Raw genomic sequence first — 13,517 nt, forward strand, 5'->3', positions numbered from 1 at the left:
CCCTGCCCCCCATCTTTTTCCTAGGTGTCACCAGACCCACGTTGAATGTCCTGCGGGTTGGGACACTTACATATCAGAAACACAAGAGAAGTGCAGGAAACTCTGCATGCACTTTCACTCCAGAGATCCCTGAGCTCTGCCTGGGAAAAGAACTGCATTGGTGAATGGTAGGATCTAAAATTCCTGGCAGAGGAGAGAGGTGGAAGAGACAAGCTGTGGGAAGTCAAGCAGGCCTCCTAGGGCTGAAGTCCTAGTCAAGGTAAGGCGTACTCTCAGCTATTTTCTCCCACATATGCCCCCAAAATACTTTGAACATCAGTACATCAGAAGGCCCCAAGCAGACTGGACATCTGGGATCCTGTTGTTTGCTAAGAGGCTGGGAGCCTCTGGATTTATGAAGTGGTGTGTCCATTTAACTAACAGAGAAGTTCCTGTTATCTATCCTTTGTTGAAATGCTAATTCCTGTTTTGGGCCCATCTTTTGCTGGAGGGCCCTGGGAACAGAGGCTTCCACCTTGGGGATTTTCCACCATGCCTGCCTTTGGTATTTAAGGTGTTGGGGTACCCCAAATTGAGGAGGGGTCCCCAAGCTGGATTCGTCACCCAAAGAATCAAGAGTCCACACGCCAATTGATGCAACAAGCAAGAGGCTTTAATTAGGCATCTGCAGATGGGCCTCTCGGTCAGCTTTTAGACCAATTGGCCCCGAGGTTCAGTTACAATCAGCTTTTAAAGACAAAAACCACAAGCTTTTGGGAGGGGTCCCTATCTCGTGACGGGGGAAGGGGATACATGACTCCTGACCCGGGGAAGTAGATGTCTTCCTGACCTACAATGTTGTAAATTCCTCAAACCTTGGCATGAGTTAATTATCTCTCCCTAAGTAAATAGTGTTATCTCCTTGTTTGCCAATCTCTGACACCCTGGTCAGTTCTTCACAGATGGTCGGCAGCCCGGAATTGGCCTTTTGTGGGTTTACAGCCCTTCTGCAATTAAGGTTGCTAAACCATACATTCCATTCTGTGGTTTGGCCGGTTCCTGGGATGGGATCCTTTGTTCACTTCCCAAGTTCTCTAGTGGGGTGCCCTCCCTGTTTAAGCTTATATTTTATTTCTATAAATTCGGGGTCTTTCAAAGACTCTACCCCTGCAAGAATAAATGCTATTCTCCTTGTAAGAATGAGCCGCTGTCTTTGTCTTCATTTTACATCCTTAGCCCTTAGCCTCGGAATTGTGAAGTTTGGTAGCACCATAGCCGCAAACACACCTGCAGCCCTCTACACCCCTTAGCCAGCCATTGATATAGAACAGGAGATCTACAGAGCAGACAGTGTACTAAGCCAAAGCATGTAAAGTTTATCCCGAACCATCCAAAGCCCCAGTGCCACAGGACATTTTTCTGGTTATGACTAGGAATGACCCTAATAGGTCATGGCCAGTACAGTTTCCCACCTCCCTGAGTTGGGGTTCCCCAATGGGACCTCCAAATGTTGGGGTTCCCAAAATTGAGGAGGGGTCCCCAAGCTGGATTCGTCGCCCCAAGAATCAAGAGTCCACGCACCAACTGATGCAACACGCAAGAGGTTTTAATTAGGCATCTGCATATGGGCCTCTCGGTCAGCTTTTAGACAGATTGGCCCCGAGGTTCAGTTACAATCAGCTTTTAAAGACAAAAACCACAAGCCTTTGGGAGGGGTCCCTATCTTGTGACTGAGGGGGGGCACATGACTACTGACCTGGGGAAGTAGATGTCTTTCTGACCTACACGTTGTAAATTCCTCAAACCTTGGTATGTGTTAATCATCTCTCCCTAAGTAAATGGTGGTTATCATCTCCTTGTTTCCCACGAATCTTGTTTGCCCATCTCTGATGCCCTGGTCAGTTCATCACAGGTGGTCAGCAGCCCGGAATTTGGCCTTTTGTGGGTTTACAGCCCTTCTGCAATTAAGGTTGCTAAACCATACATCCCATTCTGTGGTTTGGCCAGTTCCTGGGATGTGGCCCTTTGTTTACTTCCTGAGTTCTCTAGTGGGGTGCCCTCCCTGTTTAAGCTTATATTTTATTTCTATAAATTCAGGGTCTTTCACCTGTAAGCAGGCCACTCCAGACTCATAGGGGCTATCTGTGAGATGGCCTTGACTGGGCTGAGATTCCGGATTGGCAGAGACCAGTAGGCTCTCTCCAAAGTCATCAGGGCAGATAGCTGTGGTCACACATGCCCTGGAAAACATCCATATTCTCCACCTCACTATCCAAGGAGGTAAGGGCAGCTCAGGAGGACCCCAGCCTTCCTAGGCTCCCATGGGGGCAGTAGTGAGCACCAGCATGTGACCCAGGTATCTGGATTTATGGTCTAGTGCTCCCACCTGCCTCCTGCAGAGATGAGAATTCAAAGGCTGCTAAAGGACAGTTCTAGGATGCTAATGGAAGGGCCTGGAGGCAAGGAGCTGGGAGTGTAGGAGTGGGGGATGTGTAGCCTCACCTTTGGGGTGAGGAGGATGAACTGGGACACTTGTTTTAGGTATTTCACAGATAGTAACACCTTCTCATCCTCAGAGATCCTCCCAGAAGATCTGGTCCAGCGGCCACTTGAGCATTCTCAAAAGGTTACATAGTGGGAGGAGCAATCAGAGAGAGTCCAGATGCACTGAGTCCTGGTCTAGCTCTGGCAAAGCCTTCTCCCAAATCCTCTACTGCCCATCAGGTCTAGGTCACACTCCAAGGTGCTAAGTGTCTACAGCTGCCCCAGCATCAGTGTTGTACATACAATCTGCTCTACATGATAAGTGATTTGGAATGGAGAACGGAATGGCCCTGCTCTGCTTCAGCTTCCCCAGTAATCCCCGAAACCCTGCTGCTAAGATTAGCCAGTCTGTCTGCAGGGCCTTCAGCTGTACGATCTAGCTCCCTGGCCTTCTAGTCCTTAACATTCATCCTCAGCAGGCTCAGTAAGTAACCCATGAAAACCCTGAAGGTGCCCTGCCCTAAGACAGGTTTCCAGGGTCATGGGAGGGAGGGACTTGACTAATGGGACACCAACAGACATATAGTAAAAGGCCTAACCCTGGGTCCCATCCTTCTTATAGTCCTAACCCCAACCTATACACCTCCTTCCTCCCTTGTGCAGAGCTAGGTCCAAAGTACAGAGAGGAGGAGACATGGATCTAGGGCAAAGGCCAATTTAACAATTCTGAAAAACTTGCCAGAAATTTATTGTCTCAACTTCAGGAACACACTTATAATTCTTCTCTCCAACCAAGAAGTGGCTAAATTCCCATCCACTCCAGTTCCATCCAGCATGGAGAGTGAAGAAAAAGCTGCCTTCCACCCTTCAGTCCTTCCCTAGTCATCTTTCACTGTCCTGATGGGAGTTGGGGCCTTGGGAAGTCTTGGCCACTCTAGTTACTTGTCCACCCAAGGGCTGGGAATTTTGGCTCCAACAGCATCACTAAACACTGCAAATATTCAGAGAAATCCCTTGTTCCCTCCTCCCAAGCTCTGCTCCTCCCTGTAGGGTGCTGCTCCTAGGAAGATACACTCACTCATCCAGGTGATATAGTAAGGAGCTCCTGTTGTTCAAGCTCACTGTGAGCTACAAGAGGTTGATTGATCTCCAGGGGAGGTAAGCACAGCCAGCCACAACATGAATGCTGCCATGACTGCAGCCTTGCTGAATGTGTTCAAAACCACTGCAGTCTCCGCTTCCTCTGTCCTTTCTTCCAGGTGTCTTTGGTTTCACTGCCTGTCCATGACCCTCTTATCTGCTTTTTTCTTAAGATCCCTGGCCGGGCGGTGGTGGCGCACGCCTTTAATCCCAGCACTCGGGAGGCAGAGGCAGGCGGATCTCTGTGAGTTCGAGGCCGGGCTGGACCGATAGCCTCCAAAACAATACAGAGAAACCCTGTCTCGTAAAAACCAAAAAAAAAAAAAAAAAAAAAAAAAAGATCCCTACATCCTCCAGGATCTTCAGGCAGTAAAACTGAAATGAGACCAATGGACATGTGGAAAGGTGTTCAAGTACTGCAGAACAAATACCCTCATATTTCAAGGACTTACAGGTCACCCTTGGAGAGCACCTGAGAAGCATAGTTGCATGCTCTAGAGAAAGAAGAATTATCTAGGAAGGGTTAGGGAACACCATCCAGGAAGGTCCAAGGAATATTATCCAGGGAGGTCCAAGGATGCACATGCTAGGATGTAGCTGGGCTGTGACAGGAAAAATTGTCACATTTGTAACCCAGGCTGTGTGTATAGGCTTAGTCAAAGTGACCTTCTTTAAATAGCCAAAAAGTGGAAGCAGTCCCATCATTCATCAATGGGACAGGGATAAAAACACTATTTCCAGCTGGGCAGTGTTGGTACATACCTTTAATTGAAGTACCCAGGAATCAGAGGCAGGCAATCACTGGAGTTCTAGACCAGTCTGTTAAATAGAGTGAGCTCCATGACTGCAAGGACTACAAAAAGAGATCCTTCTTGAAAGAAAAAAGTATTTCCATAAGTAGCAAACCATGTAACAATATGAATGATAGTGTTTGTTAAATGCAAGGCAGACCTTGGAGGTTGTAGGTGCAAACCACCATACTACGGCTGTGGTGAAATACCACAGCCAAGAAGAAGTAACTTGGGGAGGAAATGGTTTATCTCACTCACAATTCCATTTAACAGTTTCTCATCAAAAAGCAGTCAGGACAGGAACTCAAGCAAGGCAGGAACCTTGAGGCAGACACTGAAGCAGAGGCCATGGAGGGGTGCTGATTATTGGCTGGCTCTTTATGGCTTGCTCAGCCTGCTTTCTTATTGAACCCAGGAATACCATGCAATGCAGGGTTGACCCCACCAAGAATGGGCTGCCCTCCTTAATCACCAATTTTGCCTGCAGCCCAGTATTATGGAAGCCCTACATTTTGCTTGCAGCCCAATATTATGGAAGCATTTTCTCTTTTGAGGCTTCCTTCTCTCAGAAGAGCTTTGCTTGTGTCAAACTGACGTAAAACTAGCCAGCACAATCACAGAAGTAAGTAACACCTTAAAGCAAGTCATGTGGATTTGTTGTTGTTTCCCAATGCATATAAAATTAGATTTAAAGTTTGGGCAAGTATGGTATAACATTATGTCTAAATAATGTATGTTTCTTAAATTAGAAGTGTGTTTCTGAGCCAACAAGATGGAAAAGGTACCAGCCCCTGAACATGAAGCCCCTGAATTTCATCCCTAGGATCCACATGGTAAAGGAGAGAACCAACTCCTGAGAGTGCTCCTCTGACCTCCACAGTCACAGGGCCTTAGCACAAGTGCACATGCATATGCACATGCACATGGAGAGAATAAGTAGTAAATCAATATAAAGGAAAGTGTGTTACAACTAAGAACTTTTGGTGATGACTAGTTTGGTAGCCCATGACTGTAACTGCAGCACTTGGGAGCCTGAGGCAACCTAGACCATATAGTGAGTTCCCAGTTAGCCTGGGTTATGGAGCAACACCCTGTCTTAAAAATAAAAATGATAGGGACCACTGGACATGGTGTTATACATCTGTGCCTTCAGAATTGAGGAAGCTGAGGCAGCAAGAGGCTGAGATTGAGATCAATATATGCTAAGAGGAGAAGTTGCCTCAAAGGGATTATCACAGCCTTCAGCATACTGTATCCTTTTTGCACGTATTGGGAGTATAGTCTTTTTTTTTTTTTTGAGACAGTGTTTCTCTGTGTAGTTTTGGAGCCTATCCTGGCACTCACTCTATAAACCAGGCAGGAGTATAGTCTTATTTTGGTTTCCATAGCTGCTGTCTGATGCAGGGGAGGTATAATGGTTATCTGTGGCAACTTCTTCAAATAGCTCAGCAGTTAAGTTTCCTACGTCCATTGATTGACACACACCACACACACACACACACACACACACACACACACACACACACACACACACACATCTTTATGCTGTGTTGCTTGGTAGCATTTTACCCACAGTAAAACTTTCTTCAAAATCAAGGGCTAAGTATGTAATATATTTCAGTAGTACTTTGAGGCCCTAAAGTTGAATTCCTAGGACAATCACAAGTGGGGAGAAGAGCATGATTAACCCTGTAAGCTACCTGACACTTACTGTAGGAAGCCACAGTGAAAATTCCCTAGGAAGATGCTGGTAGCTTGATATAGAAGGTTCCAGTCTTCAGATGAGTAGGTAAGTTGGTAAGTACATTTCCATTCTTGTAAGTTACCCAGTCTCAGGCACTTAATTATAAAATTAGCAGACTGATAAAAGTCTTATCATCTGCATTCTAACCTAGATAAGAGTCCCTACCCACAGGGCATTCAACGTAGGTTTAGAGGACACCTAGGAGAAAGATGGGGGACAGGAGCTATGAGAAAGGACAACAAGACAGGATTCTGATCAAGTTGACAAAACTTTATTCTTTCCAAGGGGTTTCAAAAGACTGTAGGAGGTAACCCAGTCACAAAAAGAGAAACATGGCATGTACTCTCTCATATATGGATTTTAGACATAAATCTGAGGAGTGCCAGCCTACAATCCCATGGCCAGAGAGTCTGGGAAACATAACCTTCATTCAGTGGCTGATGGAAGAAGAGGCAGAATCCCACAACTAAACACTGATCTTAACTCAAGGAATCCAGTGACAGAGAGGGAGGAATGATGAGCAAAGGGGTTAAGATTGGGCTGGCTTAATCCCAGAAACAGCTGACCTGACAAGGGTTAGCTCTTGAATCCCAGACTGATGGCTGGGAATCCAGCGTGGGACTGATCAAGACCCCTGAATGGGGCTGTCAGTGAGGAGGCCTAGGTAATCTATTGAGCTTTGGGTAGTAGATCAGTATTTATCCCAGGTATACAAATGGACTTTGGGCTCCCATCCAACAATGAGAGATGCACTCTCACCCTGGACTCTTGGGAGAGGGTCTAGGCCTTGCCCTGGATGAAATGACAGACTATGGACACCCCCATGGAGGGCCTCATCCTCCCTGGGGAAATGAAGGGATATTGGGGGGCGGGGTTGGTGGGAGGGTGCAGGAGGAGGGGAGGGAAAGGGAGAGGGACCTGGAATTGACATGTGAAGTAACCTTGTTTCTAATTTAAATTAAAAAAAAAGACTGTAGGAGGAAGTGAGGAAAGGAAGGGGGAGGGGGCCACATACACAGCAGTTGCAAGGACTCTGGCAGGGAAAGAGGTCAGTGGGAGGGATAGCCCACTGTGTTGCCTGGTAACCTAATCTGCAGGGCAAGAGGTCAGAGGTAGAACCTCCTGTATTGCTTGGTAACCTGACAGCAGGGTCTGATCCTATCTATTATAATTTACTATTGCTCAGGCCTATTTCCTGAGGACTTTGTAGTCTTCCAGTTAAGCTAATCTTTAACTGACAGATAAAAGGCAGGCCTGTTTCTTGGAATTTGCTTTATGTCAGAAGAGGCAGCAGGGTGGTCTTGTAGTCACATCTTCTCCATGAGGTCGTGATGCTGCTGGATCAGTCTTATGGTGGAGGCCCCTGACCGATAAGCTCGTGGGAAGAATACATTACTTTCAAGTTGCCTCCCTGAAATACAGTTGCTCTCTACTCATTGCTGATAGTAGAGGTCTCCTTGTTTTAGTAGTTCTAAGTAGACCTGCTGTGGTCAACCATGTGGGGGAGGGGAAGGGAGAGATGAAGTAACAGGAGACCATACCCTGAGCTTCAGAACAAAGAAACAAGCCATCAATAATAGTGGGCCTGCAAGTCAGGTGCAGGGCTAGAGTTAAAAATAGATACTCATCCCAGGAGAGTGACTCATCTTTCTCTGGCCATACTATCTCCAGAAAGGAATGGGCACACTATGCCCTGGAGAACTTTCCAGGGCCCTTTGGTGGGGACAGAGACTTCAAAGGCAAGAGACACCCCATTTCCCAGAAATGGGCCTCAGTGATCTGTTGAGCTTCTTCAGCTGTAGCCAAGGCACAAGGGGTCTCAGCCTTAAGAGATTTTTGAGCCTTAAGGGATTCCAACACAGGGTATGCTCATACAGGGAGCTCTCAATGGAGGCAGAATGACAGCCATCAGACTTGTAAGAGAACAAAGCCTTTTTTGTCTATTTTGAGACTCACAGGGCTGGGGGTTTAGTTCAGTTTGTAGAATGCTTACGTAGTATGCAAAGCTCTGAGTTTGATTTCCCTAGCCTAGTATAAACTGGGTACAGCATTACTTGCTTGTAAGTTTAGCATTTGGGTAGTGGAGGCAAGATGACCAGAAGTTCAAGGTCATCCAGTTACTTAGCAAGTTCAGACACAGTCTGGCCTAAAGGAGACCCTGTCTCATCATCACTCCCAAAAGAGGATCTCAATGCAAACTGAGAGAGGACAGGCTACAAGGTTACAAAAGTGCCCCTTGTTTCATCTCCATTCTCCACTCACCACTGTTTTGTTTTGGTCCGGGTTTTTTCAAGACAGGGCTTTTCTGTGAGCCCTGGCTGCCCTGAAACTTTCTCAGTAGACCAAGCTTCCTCTGTCACCCGAGTACTGGGATTAAAGGCATGCATCACTACCTCCTGCCTTCTAGCCTTCACCGTTTCTGTCTGTCCCACTTGGACTTGGTTGAAGTAGCCATTGGATAAAATATCCAGGCTGTCAATGAAGACCTACTCTGTGTCAAACTGAATGATCTGTGCTTTCATGCTTTCAACAATGGGACTATCATATCTGCAGCCTGGCCAGGACTCCTACAACTCCCATGATTGGAGCTGGCTGCAGCATCCTCAAGCACTCCAGGCATGGAGTTGCTAAAGCTCCCTCCTCTGCTCAGGAGTCTGTGGGAGGAGAGTAGTGAGTTTACCTCGGGGAACAATGGAGAAACATATTGCTTTACCTGCTGTGGTCCCTCCATGCTCATTCTTTCCTTGGCTGCTGCAGAGCCCTCTATCTCTCAAGTGTATTTTCCATAGTTTTATTTGTTTTTCTTTTGAGCCCCAAATCTGGTAAAATTAAGGGAAATTTAATTATGATGTTTTGGGTCTGGGGCTTCCTCAAAGTTCAGGTTCTACTGAGGTTGAGGCAAAGGTCAGAAACATAAAACACAAAATCAGAAACCACAATATACATGTATTACCTTGATTATTATGTTCTACAATATTGTCGTTTTATGAATAAATCTATTTTCTGGTTTTGTTTACATGTTTTCACTTCCAGTTGGAAAATTCTACAGATTTTACCTCAAAGCAAACATTTATTTAGTCAGAAAAAGGTTTTGTGAACATCATGACAGAGAACTAACAAATTGAATGTACCAACCCATTGTAATTATTACATCTAAATAACATGTCACATAAGTAAACAAAGATGATGGGGGTTATTATGTGGTTTTGTTTGTTTGTTTTGCATCTTCATATGCTTCAAGGTGTGTCAGGGACAAATTGTTGATGGTGTGGCAGAAACGTTCAGGCATTATACTGGCCTGGCCCTGTTACCTGGAAGGCAGCACTCTGGTCAGTCCAGGGTCCATGAGTACAGTCTGCACGCAGGTGCAAAGGACCCCTTTAAAAGACAGAACCACACATTCTTACCTCCTTACTCTTCACTCTCTGGCTCTGCCCTTCACTCCCTTCTTTTTTTTCTCTCCCTCACTCTCGCTCTCCTGCCCTGTAATAAGCTATAGTTAATGTATCTCTCGCAGCCTGTGTTCCATCTCGCTTGGTAGCTATCCCATGCAAAGGCTGAATCAGAAATATTGAGTGTGACACCTAGGATTCTGAGGTATAACCAGCCCTCTGGGAGATTCACAGGTCTGCTAAGACTAAAAACCACTGATCAAGAACACGAAAACCCAAGCTTACAAAATCCCTCTACAGCTGCGTGGAAGTTTTAGTGCCTCCGTGTCCCAGGTGATACAGAGCCGAGTAAATGTAACTTTGTTAAGTCCAAACTTCCATTTCAAAATATACTGTGCAAAAACACCCTCCCTCCACATCATAAAAGCAGTTCAACCCAGTTTCTCTCCAGGGACATAATATGGTTTCAACATCTGGAGTTGTGGACAAGAAATTATCAGAGGTTGCTGATCAGCTTGGAGAGCTGCACACACAAGATATTCTGAAGTGAGTTTTACAAACTTGGATGAGGAAAGACAGATATTTTATGAAAGTTCTAACACAGCCTAGTAATCTTACTTAGCTTGCAAAAGCAAGGCTATAATAACAATGGAGCAAGGACACCTTACTGAAAATATGCAGATTGTGAAAATCCATGTAGTCATAATAAGGGGCCTTGTGAGAAAACAGTGAGTGGGAAAATTTGGCATGGTACATTCTTGCATTTGTGACACTTCTGTAAACTATTGAAACACTTCTTCAACAGCTCTCAGATGTCAACAAGAGAGACAGCCCAGGATGGACATGCCCAATGTGACCTCATAACTGTGCCTTTTTTGGTGTGTAAGTCATTTTTTAACTCAGATGCCAGTTCTGCTAAGTTACTAACTCTTACACTTTCCTTAACTCCAAGCTAATGAAACTGTCTGTGTGGATCAAGTGAGGTCTGTTTTAGGAAGGAATTAACATTTCTCCTGTCTCATTTATGTGAATGATCAATATTACTCAGCTTTATTACCTCTCAGTGCACTGTTTTATTTGTCAGATTAAAATACTGATATTAAATGAATGAATATAAAAACTTCTCATGAACAATAACCATAAGTATGTTTGTCATTTTACCAACCTCAAGGAAAAACACTATCAAAGAAGCAGAATTTGGAAGGAAGAAAACTGTGAGAAACATGTAAGATCTCTGGTTTGCCCTGATTTCTGTTGTAGGATATGAGTTTTGAAAAATCAAGCAGTATGAGGATATTGTAAAATCATTAAAGTTATTATTTAAGGCACACAGAGAAGGAGACAAGAGACTTGTATCATATGAAACAAAAGTTAGCTAGTTTATTTAACAATGTTTTATTTTCCTTTAGATGGAGGATCTTTCTATGCAGCCCACACGGGTTTGAAGTCAGCATGTGACTGCCACAGGTCCTGGGATTCTTTTTCTCATGTTGTGCTTGGCTCTAAATCTATTTTCATTGTGATTAAATCTCCACATCCTGTCAAGTAAATTTTTGAATGATTTGCTATCAAGATCATTCTTTGCAAAAGAGATGTGCGGGAGAAGTGAATTTGTCCCATCTCAAGAGAGCTCCACTAAAAGGAAAATACCTCAAGATTGAAAAGAGCACCCCAAATTTCATTCTGTGATTGCATTTGTAAACATAAGAATTTTAAGTAGGCACGAGTAATTATCTGGTGATATGTCACAGAACTTAAAACCTCAAAAGACTGACATGTTTGCTCTTGCTGCTTGGAACTCACTAATAAAAAAAAAACACGCATCAACACTCAAGCACAAACATGCATCATGCATGGGGAGAATGATGGGTTATTTTCAGTCTCTCAAATATCAAGGGAAATGATCATGAACTAAAAAAACAATTTCTCCTCTATCTGAAACATAAATGACTTTAATTTTCCAGGCTTTTCTTGAATTTAGACACTGAATTTTATCCATTTTCCTCCATGTCTTAAACATCTCAAGAACTCACTGTCTGTGTTTGCTTTGTGGTAAGTGTTAACTCTTTGATGGCTGTACCTGAAGGCTCCTAGTATGGACAGCAGTTCAAATAGAATATGTTTGTCCCTAAACCACTCCATGAAATGAAATAGTAACCTAAATTGAGAGTGACATGTGTGTATTCCCCTGCACATGTATTTTTTGTTATTGATTTCAATAACCCCTGCATAGTAATTTAAGAGGAATGAAACTATTCATTTTTACACTTGATTCTAAGATAATAGTATCACTTTCTGGAATGACAGTATTGTTTGCTAAGAATAGAGCTGTCTCTAGTGGACAACTAAACTATATTTTAATTCCTATTATATTCCCCTAAATGCCCATTCCATATGCTCTAGTGTCCTATCTACACAAACTCTGTCCTATCTATACATAAATAGTACCATGTTCAAATACTTCTCATCCACAGCCCATCACTGACTGTCTATTGATGAATCAAATAAAAGCAATGGGTTTCCATTGCAGCAATGACATTGTGACTTTTCAAAGGGCAATCACAACTACATTCATTGAGAGAACTAATGACGGATCACATGTACATTTACCTGTAACTAATGGTTTATGAGTGGATAGTGTGATCTCTATGAACATGAGAAAAATGTGTTCTCAGTTAACTTTCCCAATAGCTAGAGTTTGGCTGTTTAATTATTGAAATAAAATAGTTATGGAAAATAAATAATGCCTTCATATCTTTATGTTTCATTTGCTATATCATTTTATTCTCCAGCTGGTACCACAGTTCTATTCCCAAAATGCTTGTGAGAAATATAACCACAATGAGTGGATTCCTCCTAACGGGGTTCTCTGACAACCGTGAGCTACAGATCTTGCATGCTCTGCTCTTCTTGGTGACATACCTATTGGGAGCAGCAGGTAACTTCATCATTATCACCATCACTACACTGGACCCACAGCTGCAGGCTCCAATGTATTACTTCCTGAAGCACCTTTCCCTTCTGGACCTCTCTTCCCTCTCTGTCACAGTTCCCCAGTCTATTGACAATTCCCTGGAAGGCAGTGGATACATTTCATATACCCAGTGCATGCTGCAGGTTTTTTTCTTCACAGCTTTTGCCTGGGGTGAGATGGCCATTCTCACAGTGATGTCATATGACCGTTATGTGGCCATCTGCCTCCCCCTGCACTATGAGGTCATCATGAGTCCCAGAAAGTGTAGGTTGGCTGTGTCAGTTGTATGGCTAAGCAGTAGCATCCCAGGACCCCTGTATATAGCAACCGTATTCTCTATCAGGTTCTGCAGGGCCAAAATAATCCACCAATTCTTCTGTGATGTCCCCCAGTTGCTCAAGCTCTCCTGCTCTAATGATTACCTTATAGTAATTGGATTGAGTGGTTTCCTGTCTGCAATGGCCTTTTCCTGTTTTATCGGGATTGTCCTCTCCTATGTCCATATATTCTCCACAGTTTTCAGGATGCCCTCTGGTGAAGGCCGGTCTAAGGTCTTCTCTACTTGTCTGCCCCACCTTCTTGTTGTCTCATTGTTTCTTTCCACAGGCTCCTGTGCATATCTAAACCCAACATCAGACTCTCCAACTGCTTTAGATTTCTTGCTCTCTATCTTTTACACAGTACTGTCTCCAACACTCAACCCTGTCATTTACAGTCTGAGGAATGAGACCATAAAGAGTGGTGTAAAAAAGTTACTGTTGAGTATAAAATTCACTGGTTAGATTCACTTTTTTGTCCTGTTGTTACTACCACTTTAATTATGTACAGGAATGTTTTTAGTCATTGGTATTCTTTCAGCCTGTAATATTAATGAGGAATAATTTTCTCTCTAAACTACATTATATAACCATTGTTCTTATGCAAGTGCATTGTCTGATTTCTTTGCATTTTGCTATTCAAACTGTTATTCTTTAAATTCAGAAAAATTAAGTCTTGTAATATAGATCAACTAC

At 43.9% G+C, this 13,517-nt stretch overlaps 1 protein-coding gene across 1 annotated transcript; it reads left to right on the forward strand.

Moving 5' to 3' along the window:
* Nucleotides 1–12,347: 12,347 nt before the first annotated feature.
* LOC121134354 (olfactory receptor 14J1-like) lies at nt 12,348–13,286 on the forward strand. Its single transcript, XM_040732496.1, has one exon. It carries the CDS (start codon nt 12,348–12,350, stop codon nt 13,284–13,286), a length of 939 nt encoding a protein of 312 aa, XP_040588430.1.
* The last annotated feature ends 231 nt before the right edge of the window (nt 13,287–13,517 follow it).

This window comes from Mesocricetus auratus, unplaced genomic scaffold (assembly GCF_017639785.1).
Source record: "Mesocricetus auratus isolate SY011 unplaced genomic scaffold, BCM_Maur_2.0 Super-Scaffold_100027, whole genome shotgun sequence".
NCBI lineage: Eukaryota > Metazoa > Chordata > Mammalia > Rodentia > Cricetidae > Mesocricetus > Mesocricetus auratus.

Bases quoted from the DNA above. Each gene is read 5' to 3' on its own strand.
- LOC121134354 (XM_040732496.1), top strand. From the start codon at position 12,348: ATGCTTGTGAGAAATATAACCACAATGAGTGGATTCCTCCTAACGGGG.